A 14,643-nucleotide genomic window follows, 5' to 3' on the forward strand; every position below is an offset into this window, starting at 1 on the left:
ATACAGTATGTATGTTAGGTTAGCAGCAGACATTGTAAAACAGGCTCAAACTGTTGTTAGCTACTATTAAATGTCACATTTGCTGGCTGTTCTCAAACTAGCCAGGGGGGTGGGATTTACAGTGTATAAAAACACAAACTGAATGAATGTCTCAAAACTTGGTTTTGCAGGGTTTCTGCAGGTCTTGAAAAGTCTTTAAAAGCACTGATTTCAGTTCCCTCAAAAAAGGGCTTTTAAAGGTATTTGTTTTTTAAAGTTTTAAATGTAGTTTACAAAGGTGTTAAATATTTTCTCTAGCATGACAGAGACAGTACATAGTAACATATTTTTAATGTTATTTTAGCTAAATCTGGCTGGCAAATCTCCAGGTCTACTATTCCAGACCTTTAACTATATGTAAAATTCATGAGGACCCTAAATAGATTAAAAAGTTATTTTTTAATTGGTTAAATTGGTTCATCCATCTATTTTCTAATGCTTATCCAGGTCCTGTTCAATAATGAACTAGAAGGACACTCAGAGAGCGCAGACCTCCACCAAGGCCAATGGCAAACAATATGCACCAGACTTCAGGAAAAAAAAAATCAATTTCATAGTAAATGATCTGGATATGCCCCAAAATCTAAGGAGTACTTCCCTGGCTCATGCCCCATCCTTTGACCAAATACAGAGGAATCCATTCCTCTCCACCTAACAAAGCACCAATTTGAGTTCGAAACTTAATGTACGCTAATAAAGGAGATAGAGGCTCCTTCTTTTACAAAATAATGATAATAATACTGAGAAAATTAGACTGACCTGAATACTTTCCCAGATGGAACTAAAGTACTTCATTTTTATAATTGTAGAATGGTAAATTGTAGCTATCTAACTGGCTTGGATAATGTTTTATAATTCACATTGAATTACTGGAGTTATTTGATATAGAAGTGAATAATGTATAAAAATAATTTTAGTACCATATTTTCAAAATGTATACTATCCCAAACTATGTATTAGTCCCATATACCATTATATTTCTTATACGTGTTTGTTCAAGGTCTCCTGTTTGGTCAAAGTTATATCATAGAATTCAACCACACAGACTTCATTCTCAGCTTCAATAACAAGCAGGCAGCAGACTAGACAATCCTTCATTTTATTCCAGGTCTCTGTATAGTAGATCACTAAAGGAAGCGAACACAGTATATGCGGTAATCAGTCAATAGCTTATGGCCACTCAAGGGCCAAAACCATACAAAGACCCAGAGCAACACCTCTCTGCTTTTCATGTTGGGTACCACACAGCATTATTGCTAGAGCCCACATAACATGTCAAACAAGATGTCTTGTGGTGCCTCACACAGTCCACTTCAATGTTTCTGTAAGATGCAAAATAAAGTTATTTGACCTCAACCAAGACAAGACCTGAATAAGAGGAAATGACAGAGATGATGCTGCTGACATTTGTTAGCGTTATTATTATGAGGATTTGGGTTATCATATAAGCATTTAGAGAGATGGAAGACATTCTCTGTGGCTGTGAGTAAATGATCTACTTTCTTGCTATGTTTGACTGATGTTAGATGTGCTTTGAAAAGTAGAAAAAGCAAATCAGGCAGTGAGGATTTACTCCCTTTAGCTGAAATATTCATGAAAAGACATCTTCATTAAGGCATCACACCGTTCATCTTCATGTTAATTTTAGTGGTGGGCCTCTTTGCCTCATTAGCGTTTTCCCCCAAAGCAGACAAACCAGTCATCAGTCTATGAGTTGTATAAACTGTAGCAAAGATGCATACAGCATTTTTTTTTAAAGTATAGATCATCTAAAATGTGAAACGATGGTATGATATATTATGCACCTTTCATAAACTGATTATGAAAGATGGATGGAGAGATTAGTCTACCTGCCGTTTCATTTACAAGACAAGTGGATTGATGAAGCCATGAAGTCTAACAGTCTAAGTTCAAGATTCCTCCTGTGGGGAAACAAATGAAAAAAAGAAACTGTTTTAAACAAGACAGCTTTGTACTTTTGTCCCCTACTGTTTCATAAAACTTGAGGAAGAGTAGTGCACACAGTTATGCTAATGGCTTACCAGTTGAGAGGTGAATGAAAACCCTTGTCACATTTGCATTTTTGCTCAAAAGAAGACAAGTTATTCATCCAGACAGTCTCATGTGGCATAATAATATGCCCATTTGCTTAATGCTGCTTGACATACAGCATATCCTTGATTCCCCTACATGGATATGCCTCCTATAAACTGTAACATAACATTTAATCATGTCAAGATTCAGTGGCAATCAACAAAACTTTTAAAAATCAAATACGTTAGACAGTTCAGAAAAATATTAAGCAAAACATACTGAGCTTGACAATTACAAAATACAAAGTTAAACAATCATAAAATCTATTTCAACACCTCAAGTGTACTTAAACCAGTTAACGTGACCTACTAATAATATATAAATATATTGATATATTGCTTTATTGAACATTTACTACTAAAACATGATCCTAAACTTCTAACCAGTAGCTGTAGAAGGTGAGAAAAGCCTTGCAGCAATTTATCACAATTAAATTCAGCCTTACAGGAAGGCTCATGTCATAGATACTGACTGCACTTACTGATGTTCAGATAAGTCATGGCTCAAGTATCGACCGACTCATCAAAAATAACTGAAGTGCAACATTACATACAATAAACCTTTATATGCAAACCCCACAGCATCTTATAAAAGTGTTGTTGAAATAAAAAGATACAGTACTAAAGTAAAGAAATGTCTTCAGTTTCCTCACTTTGAGTCCTGCAAGTCCATTACTCCTCCTTTATAAGGCAGGAATTACAGTGGGGTATTGATCAGACAACACTGAATTCATAATCTGCTCTGATACATGTAAGCAATAACATAAAAAGTATGTCCTACATTAAAATATAGCCACTGAAAGTGTAATTTCACCCCCCCCCCATGCTATTTGCTCATTGTTACACTAGGGGCCACCATGCGCATATGTTTTGATAACACAGGATAGAGGACACACACATACAAACGTCCTAGTGATTCTGCCTTCTCACAATTTACAGTAAACTGTCTAGGTGTGCATTTTGACATAGCTACTTTGGGAATTTGTGTAAAACAGAAAAGGAACACATTGTAAGTAGACCATCAATCAGATACTGCTTCAGCTGAAAACACACACACCAAAATCTACAGTCAGCTCGTTTGTCCATTTTTCCTGAGGTGAAAAGAAACCCCAACAACACAACCACCTCAAACACAAATGAGTTAAAGCAGTAGTCGTCTCGCTCTCTCTCGCTCTCTCTCTGTGTTTGTGTGTGTGTATGTGTGTGTGTGTTTAGTACACAATCCACACCTGAGTAAAGCACATGGTCCAATGAGTCAGAACTGATTATCACCTGAATGTGGCCCGTTTATACCAAGAAGCCACTACAGAGGAATAGCTGCATATCACTTATGCCTCGATATATGTCTTAGTAAAACATCCAGGCTAAATATTGTGTTGTTTAGCCCCGGATGCAAAGTTTGCATGCGGCCAACACTACTGCTGACTGACCTTTAGTTTTTATCTTGAAGAAATAGTAAACAACTCATCTATTAATTACTTATTAGTTGTAATGAAATTGAAAGACAATTACAAAAACATGTTCTGAAAGTGAGAATGACGTTCTGTGCGAGTGTATTCTGTTCGATATGTATGATGGTGTGAATTTACTGTTTTGGATGTTTAAAAATGTTCTAATTTTACAATGTGCCTGGGGTCTGAAATAAGTAATAACAATAACAGTAATAATAACAAGAAGAATGTAGGTAAGAAGAGGTCAATGGAATTAAAGTGGCGCAGAGACATTACATGGATGCTTACTTGATGCTTACTAAAGAAATAAAGGTCGGCTCTGGTCAAATCATGATCCACTTTTAACGTTTGATTCTTGTTAGTTGAAACTATGGTTAGGCTATAGATGTTTTGCACATCAGACATTTTGACTTGACTTGGAAAGCACAGTTGATACTAATAACATCAATAATGACATAATTCTATTCAGGTGAGCAGAGTCCATCGTTTCTGGGATGACTAACACCTGTGTGTCTCCTGCTGGTCAAAATGTCTTCTATGTAAAAGGTCTATTGTTGCTACAGATACCTACAGTTAATAGTCTTTTAAAACTGTGTCTCAGCTGCCGACCTGCCGGTTTTCCCCTTGAAAAATGGTTTCCCATAGCAGTTGTCTTCAGTTGTTGGAGCTTGGGGCCAATCAGAAAGTATTTTCTGTGGATAAGCTATAAATTGTATCATTACAATGGATGTATAAGACAACAGAGTGGTGTTTAGTGGTCCAGGGTTAAAATGTTAAACTGAAATTAAAATTACTAAATTACTATTTCTTATCTGTTGTCTGTTCTTTCAAAGTGAGAGAAAACATCAATTTTTTTTTTTTACATGGAGGACTCACACAAGAGGTGCCCACCACACAAATAGTTTCACCTGGCCACAAAACATTTGGCCACTTGTGATTTATGTTTGGCCTTAAAAGGTCACATTTTCGTTGGGCCACATAGTTGGGCATTGGAGTAGTCCACCTAAAATGGCTGCTACCATAGTCAAATGTACCCTCACTGTAAATTTAAAAGGGGGTGCTTTGAAATAAGGCCCCACACAGTATATAGAGCATGTGACACCAGTGTAAACAGATTCTAATTTAATGTAAGACTGACTTAAAGTGACACTGAGTTTTGCTTTGCAGGTTGTTTAAGGTTATATCAAAGTCTAGTTTAAAAAGTTTCTATGGTAAGTTTAATATAATTCAATAGCTATAACCAGTCTCAGTACCAATTCAGTCAAGGTGCAGAACAAGAATAGTTAATAGCATTAACAGTCAAACAGAAGATAATCATACAGCGATCACACTGTAGTCAGAAGCAAAGGTCACAGTAGTTGCTAATCTGCCTTCGTCTCAGCAGCAGGGGGCACTGCAGCTGAAGACACCATTCTGGCGGCTTCATCCTGAGGCTCCATCGGCCCCTCCCCACCTCCTTCCTCCTCATCCTCCCTCTCCAGGCCCAGTGGAGGCTGTCTTTGTGCCAAAGAGTGCCTGGAGCGAGCTCTGTGCCTTCGAGGATGGAGGAAGAGTGCAGGGTCAGGCATGGCTGTGGGCTCTGCAGGGCCCATCACTCTCTCTATGGGCACACACTCCCGGGCACGCTCCACTCTCGAAGATGACCTAGCGCTCTTACGCTTGGGTTTAACCACAGGAGAGGAAGGGGAGGCTCCTGATGGCATCTGTGGAGAAACTGAGTTCTGCTCTGCACCATATGGGGCCCCCTGACTGTTGGCTCTAGCAAGGAGTCCCTGCCTCTGCTGCATTCGCTGGTGGTGCAGTTTCTGCCTGGCAGCGTGCAGCTGGAAGGAGAGGTATGCAGCTGCCTCTGTTTGTTTCTGCAGCTCCGTGTTGAGGATGGTTGAACAGTGGCTGCGGCGTTTGAGCTCCTCCAGGAAATGTCGCTCCTTTTCTTTGAGATTGGCTCTGAGGGCTCCAACCAAAGCCCCTTTGTGACTCAGCTCCATACGAAGCTCTCCTAAGGTGCACTCCTGGTCTGCCAGGCGGTTCTCCACATCCCGACAGTGAGCCTCCAGGAGCTCCTCCTCTTCCTGTAACTCTAACATGGAGAAGAAATGCAAATGTTGAAACATAAGAGTACATAAGAGCTTTATTAAAATGTATGTGTATGTAAATGTTCAACCAAACAATTCACTAAATAAATACGATAATCTGAATGTTCGCTTTCCACAGAACAGATAAAAACAAAACCAGGACAAATGTATACAAAAAATACACAGCATATAGACAGTTTAATAGCTGTATTCATTACCACAGACAGTGTAAGTATCTTATGCAAAGCTGAGTGTGGCCTTTGTTGGGCCACACCAGCTCTAATCCTCAGCACATATGAACCACAGAGACACAATTCTTGCTTGCATCCATTCATTTAAATAGATATTAAAGCAACTAACAGGACTAAATCCTGATTGTTTATTATTATTATTTATTTTTTATCACTAGTTTCCTCTCAAAATTTGATAAGAGTACTGTACTGTAGTCTGTAATGTTGTCTGTAGTATTGAATTGCATTGTGAGATGTCTGATATTTTAACTTCTTGGATGTTCATATCAAGGGAAAGTAATTAAAACCTCCTTTACTTCTTAAAAGCAAGGCACAGTTGAAGCTGTACTACAAGCCTTTATATACTGTACAATACACAAAGGCTAGTCCTTGCAATTCAGTTCTACCATATCATCAACCAATCCTGATGAGGCATCATTCCCAAGACAGCTACAAAGAGACCACTACTTGAGGTCCTCTCTCCACATGAACCTCGATCTCTGTGCCAAGGTCAGGTTTAACACAGTATATTGCTTATGATTCTTTTTGTTTTTGTAGACAACCTTTATGCTCTTTCATTCCTGTAAAACTCCCCAGAGGAGAGGGAGGTATGGATGAAAAGCCCTGTGTCAGTGCAGCAACCTCAGGGCTAACTGAGCTGGAGCTTGCCAGAGGGGAAGGAGATTACATCCACAGAGGCCGGCACTAATGCCTCTGCCCATAGAAATAGGCCAAGTGTGCTGGGTAGGAGAATCTCAAAGGGCAGTGGGAGGTTTGTTGAGTCCTGGAGGTGAAACTTTCAAGCCTGGAATCCATATTAGGTTTTAAATGTAATGGGGTGCTTCATCCATAGCTTCCTCTTGAATCAGTCATCTTTTCCCGTCTACATGACTTCCCTTTCATCCTTTTCAATCTATGGTTGTCCTTTTCTGTTATCCTTTTCCATCTATGGATGATCCTCTGAGGACCGGTCAGTCTCAGATTTTGTCGCCTATTGCCACACCCAGGTTGAGATAATATGCTAACTATAGACTACCTAATGTGATCTTCATTTCCTTCAATACCCCTCTCCCCTTCTCCATCTCTGCAGCTGACCGCATCCTGCCTCCTTGTCTTTTCCCTTAACGCTCTCATTTCTACCTCTCACTACCTCTCTCCTTCCACCTCTTCCTCTCTCTTTTCCTGACTCTGACTCTCTCTCCTTCTCAGAAAAGGCTGTAAGTGGACACCCCCATGGGGACCTTGAGGAAAAATGAGAGCAGGAAAGGAAAAAGAAATGGATCAATTTGTCAGGCTGGGAGAAGAACAGAGGGCCATGTTGTATTGATGGACTGGGGGATAACCTGTCCTGGAAAAAGAGATGGGGTCTAATGGTTGAGTAGTGCAGCCAAACATGACTCCACCTCCATATTTTATACAAGCACACACACACACACATTCACGCAGCCTTTTGACTCCTCTTTCTCTGGTCTGTCTCTAATTTGCTGTGACAAAATGGTGCCCATCTCTGCATCCCTGCATCCAGACACCAGCAATGGTCCTGCAAACGTCAGCTATGAGCCAAATATGTCGAGGCATGCTGTCTTTGCAGTTGTGTTTAAATCTTCGCAGCGAACATGTTGCCCTCATAAAGCTGTGACCAATTCCTTTCAAACAGGAAATTTTGAACAAATTTGTGTAAAAAGCTTATAAACACACACAGGGAAACACAGATGCACTTCGCACCCATGATTTTGGCTGTGTATGGTTTGTCAGAGACCTCCTCCGGCTTGCCGGTGAAGAGATGAGGAGAGAGAGACAGAGACAGGGAGGCAGGGGTGAGAAGAGGGAGGAGGGTGGCTGACGGGGATCTGTCCCCTGGGGGATGGGATGGTGGGAAGGACAGAGGGAGGCAGAGATAGATGCATGCGTAGAGAGATAGTTGATTGGGGGTTGAGGTCGAGTGCGGCGAAGGAAAACTAACCCAGAGAGATGAAAAAATGTGTCTGTCTTTGTGTCTCCAAATCAGAGCAAAAAAACTAAAGTAGTGGAAATACAGACATAATTCATTACAGATAATTATGAGCAGTTAAGGGATTTTTTTTTAACATACCTATTTGGTTTCTGCCTGGAGGCTTTACCTTCAGCTCACTTGTCAACTCTGAAAAACCCAAGAGAAAAACAAAAACACAGGAACAAGTCATTAAAGAGACAGAAATATAAATGTGACATGAAGTCAAACTGTTTGCACAAATATAGATGCTCAGTGCTTCTGAAATGTCTTATTAAAGCTGTATGCTGACATTTTCTGTTTGCTGTTACTGGTTAACATAACAGATGCTTGATGCAGTTTCCAGAACATTTTCAGTGAGCTCATACATAATTTATTAAGCTAAATCTGAAACTTTACATCAAAGAATTCGTGCCAGAGACTGGGCCAGTGATGTCCTGTTACAGTAGCTACTTATCACAGTCTGGAGAAAAACTCTCTTTACTGTAACTTCAATTAGACATATCAGCTTTATTAGCATTCCGCACTGAAATCAATATTCACTTAAATACAAAAACTACTGGCTTTGCAATTTGTTTCAGAGGGCAATGCAGACCTAACAAACAGCAACTTAAAAACCCTTACACAACATCTGACATTTCAACCCAAAGCTTCAGTTTCACACCTTCACATTCTGCTCACTCAAGAAATCTAAAGGTGAAATGTTATTGATATGTGATTTTTCATGAAGCGGGCTGATTCAGATGTTCTCAAGAGATTTCTTATGACATTTGAATATTGGTATACTCTATTTAATGTTGTAGATGGCTTTTATGCATCCATATGTCTTGTCCCATAAAAAACAGACAGATAACAGACAGTGGGCACTTAGCAGTTTTCCTGACTGATTAAAACAGTTTTACCATCCAACATTCATAGACATGACTGTACTGGGTTTCTTTTTTAGCAGTGTGGGAAACAGTAAAAGCGTTGAATCACGTTACTGTGAGACATCCCTGCAGCATGATTAGGATTATCCAAATATTACGTGACATGATATCTGGCGTACTGGCATTTTTAGATCCTGGGTGGATTATCTCTCATGTTCCGGCAAAACAGCAACTAATGGTCTATGTTTTTGAGAAGATAATGTATCAGACGAGTATCTGCACAGTTATTAGTGCTTTTGGGCTGTCCCTGATAAAAATATTTCAGCATAGAATCTCTGTGGTGGTTGTGGGAATTGGACTCCTGGTCATGTCTGGCCTTTCACTCATCTCCATGGTCATTCAGGGTAATGTGAGAGTAATGTGGCATTGATTTGACATTTGTAACCTGTAACACTCTATTAACACCTACCCACTGATGTTTACTAAAACAAATTTTCTATATAATTATTAGTGTCAATTAAAGATTAAATTTATAAGCAGTGGAGGTTTTTGGATACAATATTATCAATATTTTACATATCATTGGATTTTTCTAATTTTATGAAGAAAATATTTGCATTTTGTAATGAAACCCTCGATAATCTAGATCAATCTAGAACGGCACGTGTTGGTTATTTCTGGCCTTTCTTCTTCTCTTGCTCTCTCTGTCACACCCCTTCTCTTTCCCTCTGCAGTCAGCATAACACACCCACCCATGCAGCTGCCATGAAGAGAGAAGGACAGAGGATGTGAAGAGGGGAGGAAATACGATAAGAGAGAAGAAAGGAAGGAAGTAAGGAAGGAAGGAAGACAGGATTGATTGCTGGTTTAAGTACTGAACCATGACTGCCAAATGTGTGACACTTTAATTTTCTAGTTATTATCCTCACTCACAACTTCAAGAAGCATTTATGTAGTTGCAGGAAGTCGACTTTAAGAAATATTTCTTGAAAAAACTGTCAAACAATGAAAACGAGGTGCTCAGGATATTTCAACATACATACTTTGTAGTCAGGTTTATCTCCTACAGACTCTCTGAACATTCAAGGTTTTTGTTTCATGGCTCAACCTTGAATGTTGCAAAGATATCTTAAAGGGCAAACACACACATACACACAGACGTACAAATTATTGATTTCAATGACACACAATAAACACATTATATGTAAGACAAAGACCCCATTTCAAAAACAGAAGATAAAAATTGATTTAGCTTGATGTTCAATGGGACAGATGGGAAGGCACCTTCATGTTGATGAGTTCAAAACAACAAGAACAAAAAACAATACAAAGGCAGAGCTAATATGCACAGTACCACCGTCAGCTCAACCTTGGAGTATCCTTCCATGCTACACATTAGCCAGCTGGCAGCAAACACCTATCACACCTGCGCATGGCATTAGCCTACCAGCATCTAGCCTCACAGCCATTCTCCAGACTCGTCATCACTTCATTTTTATTTCTCCACCAAAAACAATCAAAAAACTGAGTTAGTTATACATGTTATCCCTCACAAAGTATCACCTCGCAAACTTTAACTACAGGATATCAGGGAGTGTATTGTGGATATGTACAGGAGGGAATATAATCAACTGCAATTTGATTATCTTTAAATTTATTAATAGATATATTTTTGTTGTGGCTGTCCCAGTGAGTTGATTCTCAAAAACTGTTTCAAACTTCAAGGTTGACAAAAAAACCAAAACCAAAACAAAACAACAAAAAACAGGATATTTATACAGACAAAAAAAATGAGTTTTTGAGAGCTTGCAATTTTCTCTTTCCATTTCCTTTGCATACTGGAAATTCAGGAATGTGTGTAGTGGCCAATTGATCTTACTTTGGCTTAAATAACAGACTTTTGATTCTGGCATAAACGCATCATAAGGAGCTTTAAAGGTGCCCAGCAGAAAGAGTAGATGGTCTTGAGTATTTTAGTGAATGTGGCCTAATAAGGTCCCTGCTTATGCAATCCCACAGAAACCTCTGAGGAATGTGAACATGAAAGACTGTGTTATGGGCAGACACACACTGCTGAGCAGATTCATGATTCCAGCTGCTGCAGGAAGAAGATTTATTTGTGTTTATGAGGTTTGAGGAAGGAATAAGTTTGTTACCTCTGAGAAACTGCAGTGAATCTCTCTGGAGACTTCATTATTGATTAAATCATTTTTATAAAGGAAACTATTGTCTTTCGGAAGGTTTGGCTACACATTGTCTCGTTTTGCTGGACTCCGTGTGGAAAAAAAATATCAACAATCTGTAAAAGCACCAAGTTGGCTTCCCTCCACATTCACACTGGGAGACCCCGTGGAGACAGAGGGAGAGGAGCAGGTGGAGCAAACAGTTAGAAATACAGAGAGACACACTCTCTCTCTCTATTGGGGTGTTAGTCTCTTTCTTTCAGTCTGTTTCTCAACATACAACACACACACAGCTTTGCTGGCCAGATGTGACTGTGCAGCAGAGCTAAAGTGATGGAGGGGGTTGTTTTCAACACAACTGGTCACATTGGCTCTGAGCCATCTTTCTGTCTTGCTCACACACTCTCTCTCACACACACATACACACACACACACACACACACACACACACACGTAACCCTCCCCCTCACACTCCCCTTCTGTATGTGTTTAACCACAATCCCCTTCATATGGATTACTAAAGCTATGGGATCTATGGCTTAACCAAACCATTATAGATATGTTTGTATGGATCTTTCTGAGGATCTATTGTGTGTGTGACAATAAATGATGTGTATTTTGTGTGTTAGTCTGCTCTGTGTGTAATTATTAAGTATACACTTGTATTCACTTTGTGGACACAAAAATCTGTTTATAAAGGAGCATAAGGGAACTCCCTCCCATTCAAAGACTATTCATTTCAGGACTTGGCTTTATAGGGTAAATTTATGAACAGGTTTAACGTTACATTCATGTAACATTGTTTAAACCGTAATTACAAGCAGCTGAGTGGAAAAAATTGTTCATGTCAGCTTCCAACTTGGAGATATCAGGAATTTCTGACAGAGACGGTATCTACAACTTGATGAAAAGAACTACAGACATGTCAACAAAATGTTGGCAGAAGGGCTGAAAATGCGCCGCTGCAGGCAGTTACATCAAAAGAAAATCCAACACTAACACTGATGCAATCCATTCAGCTCATTTTATGTAAGCTAGACACCGTTGGTTTATATTGGGTTTCACATGGTAACAAACTGCTACAAATAACAATGAAACTAGCGGATTTAGGCTGTTTATCTGGTTTCAGCACTAGGGCTAACTACCTTGGAGTAATGTGTGAACACCCCCGAGTCGGAATAATGGGTGTTTTTCCTGTTCTTCTCATTCTTCCTATACTGTGTATGCAGCATAAGTTCAGAGTGTTGGCTTTAGGCATGTAGCTGCAATAGTTAAGGATAAGGAAAGCCTCCAGAGAATTAATCAAATTAAATAATAGGTAATAGTGTGTAGTAATAGTGTGTGTGTGTGTGTGTGTGTGTGTGTGTGTGTGTGTGTGTGAGTGTGTGTGTGGCCATATGCACTTGCTTGCTTGATTATATGGATGACATATCCATTAGGCCCCCAAACAGGAAATGATGCAATCTACAGGAATTGTAGCGTGACATCACCATGAAGTCATTGTCTGGCATTGACTGATGGAGCAGACGCACACTAGATGAACAATGAGGACTGCATGCACATGGGATCTGTTTCAGATGAAAAAGGCAACAGCAGCACTGCAGATTGTAACTAAACATAGATTTATAAAAGCAGCATGCCTCCCTACCAAAAAAAAAAAAATATATATATATATATTGTTAAAAAAAAAGGATGTCAAATCTTTAAAAACAAGCTTCATAAAAGAAAGAATCCTAAGAATATCTGGTTTCAGGCCGGACGGATTATTATAAAAATAAAAAACTCTCATCAGAAAAGGTTGTGGAACTGTCTTTTTTCCAATAATCCATCAAGCCTGTAATTTAAAATCTTAATAAATCTCCGCTCTAAGCGTAAGGGGTCAATGAGAGCTGTCCTTGCTGATTAATAAAGAACTAAAGAAGCTAAAAAGAAAAATTAATACTAGAAGGGGATCAGCCAAAGGAATCACTAAATGTGAACTCATTAGAGCTGAAATGATTAGTCAATTACCAACAGAGAATTTATTGCCACGTATATTCTGATAATTGATGAATCCTTTAGTAATTTTTCAAGCAAAATGTGCGAGGATTTGCTGCTTTTCCTATAAATGATTGTGAATTGAATATCTTTGGTTTTGAGTCTTACTTGGACAAAAGCAGTTTGAAAACATTACTTTGGACTCACATGTGACGGGAAGTATATTCTTTTTAACATATAGACTAAACCAATAATCAATTAATCAGTCATCGATAATGAAAACCCCTAGACTAGAGCTCTTAACTGGCAACAAATGAGTATATATACGCTCACAGCTTATCTGCTAAGCATTGATAAATTATTCAGGGGTCACATAAAAGTTTCTAGTCTCTCTTTCACACACACATGTACAGACACATGGTAACAATAGCAGCAGTATGTCCTTCACCTGTGCATCGTTTCTGCAGGGAGAGGATCTCCAGGTGGAGACCATGGAGCAAAGTGAGGTGCTCCTGCCTGAGGAACACCATGCTCCTCTCCACACTCTCTACCTGCCGAGACAGGCTGCTCTCATCACCCATGGCCGAGTCTGAAGAGACAGAGGGAGGGGATCAGAAGGATGGAAATTATACTTTTTATTTACTCCACCAGTACAATCCGCTCTGTTTTTAAGAAACTACCTCGATTAACTTCATATGACACTATAACATATAACTTATAAGCTTGAACTCCAGCTGCTTAACGTCACTTTCTCATACTGTGAACACTGCTTCTGTCAGCTACAGAGAGAGGGAAGTGCAAGTTAAGTATTGAGGTCATGTGGGAGCTATAAATAAGGTATTGATGATCAGAGAAATCAACAAAAACAGGAGAAACCATGCAGCTCCTGCCAGGATGCAGCTAAATCGATAACTAAGCCTTTACATTAGGTCATAAGTCGATACAAGTGTCTCTGCTTACCTTTAAATTGATGTTAAGTACCAAAATTTAAGAAATACGATTTGCAAATGTTATAAAAACGTCCTCCGATCCGGGCATGCTGGCCTCCAGCGCTGCTCCAAATGCTGTACGCTGCGGCATTCGCCCAAAGACATTTTATCTGAAGCGTTGAAGTGCTTTTTGGCTGCATGTGACGCCGTTTGATTAGAGGAGGAAGAGGCTGGATAGCTGCGTAAAAATGCAAAACCACCACGATGCATGGCACCGCTGTCCCCGAGCAAAACCGCTCCTCGCTGCTGCAACGTCTGCGTCAGGCATCGTTAGGAAGAGGACGTTTTCAAATTGGTCGGTGTGAAAGCCCGTGGAAGAACTGCGCAGTTCATTTTCAACACGCACACCTTTCTTCCTCGCCCAACGACTGAAACATCAAGCTGCTGTGGACGGCTGAGCTGGGAACTGCTGAAAACAAGCCATCGTGACCAGAACACGCGAGAACATCGTACGACAGAGTCAGCACGAGAGCTGATTGGAGGGACAAACCCGTAACGGCTGTACGTAGAGTCTGAACAGGATCGATACAGACCTCGTGGGAGTACAAAGGAAAACACAATACCCTAATGGCTCACTGTAAAACTATTAAAAAAAAACAAAAAAAAAAAACAACAACACACACACTCAAACAAAACATAATGTGATGAGAAAACTAATCTTTTTAAAATACAAATTGCTACAAACCAATCAAGTTGTTTATTTTGGGACTCCATACAAAGTGATTTGATTGGTCGGATTTCAGTACC

The 14,643-nt window shown here is 39.6% G+C and overlaps 1 protein-coding gene across 1 annotated transcript; it reads right to left on the bottom strand.

The window, feature by feature from the left end:
* Positions 1-1,119: 1,119 nt before the first annotated feature.
* On the bottom strand, positions 1,120-14,320 carry ccdc92ba (coiled-coil domain containing 92Ba). Its single transcript, XM_023404026.2, has 4 exons — positions 13,868-14,320; positions 13,356-13,496; positions 7,981-8,028; positions 1,120-5,663 (listed from the first exon to the last, which is right to left on the bottom strand). The coding sequence occupies exons 2-4, from the start codon at positions 13,486-13,488 to the stop codon at positions 4,945-4,947; spliced, it is 900 nt and encodes a 299-aa protein (XP_023259794.1). The 5' UTR covers positions 13,489-13,496; positions 13,868-14,320; the 3' UTR covers positions 1,120-4,944.
* Between the last annotated feature and the right edge of the window lie 323 nt (positions 14,321-14,643).

This window comes from Seriola lalandi, unplaced genomic scaffold (genome assembly GCF_002814215.2).
Source record: "Seriola lalandi dorsalis isolate HSWRI2012SDOR001 ecotype SW California unplaced genomic scaffold, Sedor1 jcf7180002054200, whole genome shotgun sequence".
Taxonomy (NCBI): domain Eukaryota; kingdom Metazoa; phylum Chordata; class Actinopteri; order Carangiformes; family Carangidae; genus Seriola; species Seriola lalandi.

Excerpts from the sequence above, each read along its gene's own strand:
- ccdc92ba (XM_023404026.2), bottom strand. The coding sequence starts at position 13,488 with ATGGGTGATGAGAGCAGCCTGTCTCGGCAGGTAGAGAGTGTGGAGAGG. Across the intron at positions 8,029-13,355 it reads CCTGCAGAAACGATGCACAG|AGTTGACAAGTGAGCTGAAG; the intron begins GTGAAGGACATA and ends TGGGTTTTTCAG. Across the intron at positions 5,664-7,980 it reads TCCAGGCAGAAACCAAATAG|AGTTACAGGAAGAGGAGGAG; the intron begins GTATGTTAAAAA and ends TCTCCATGTTAG.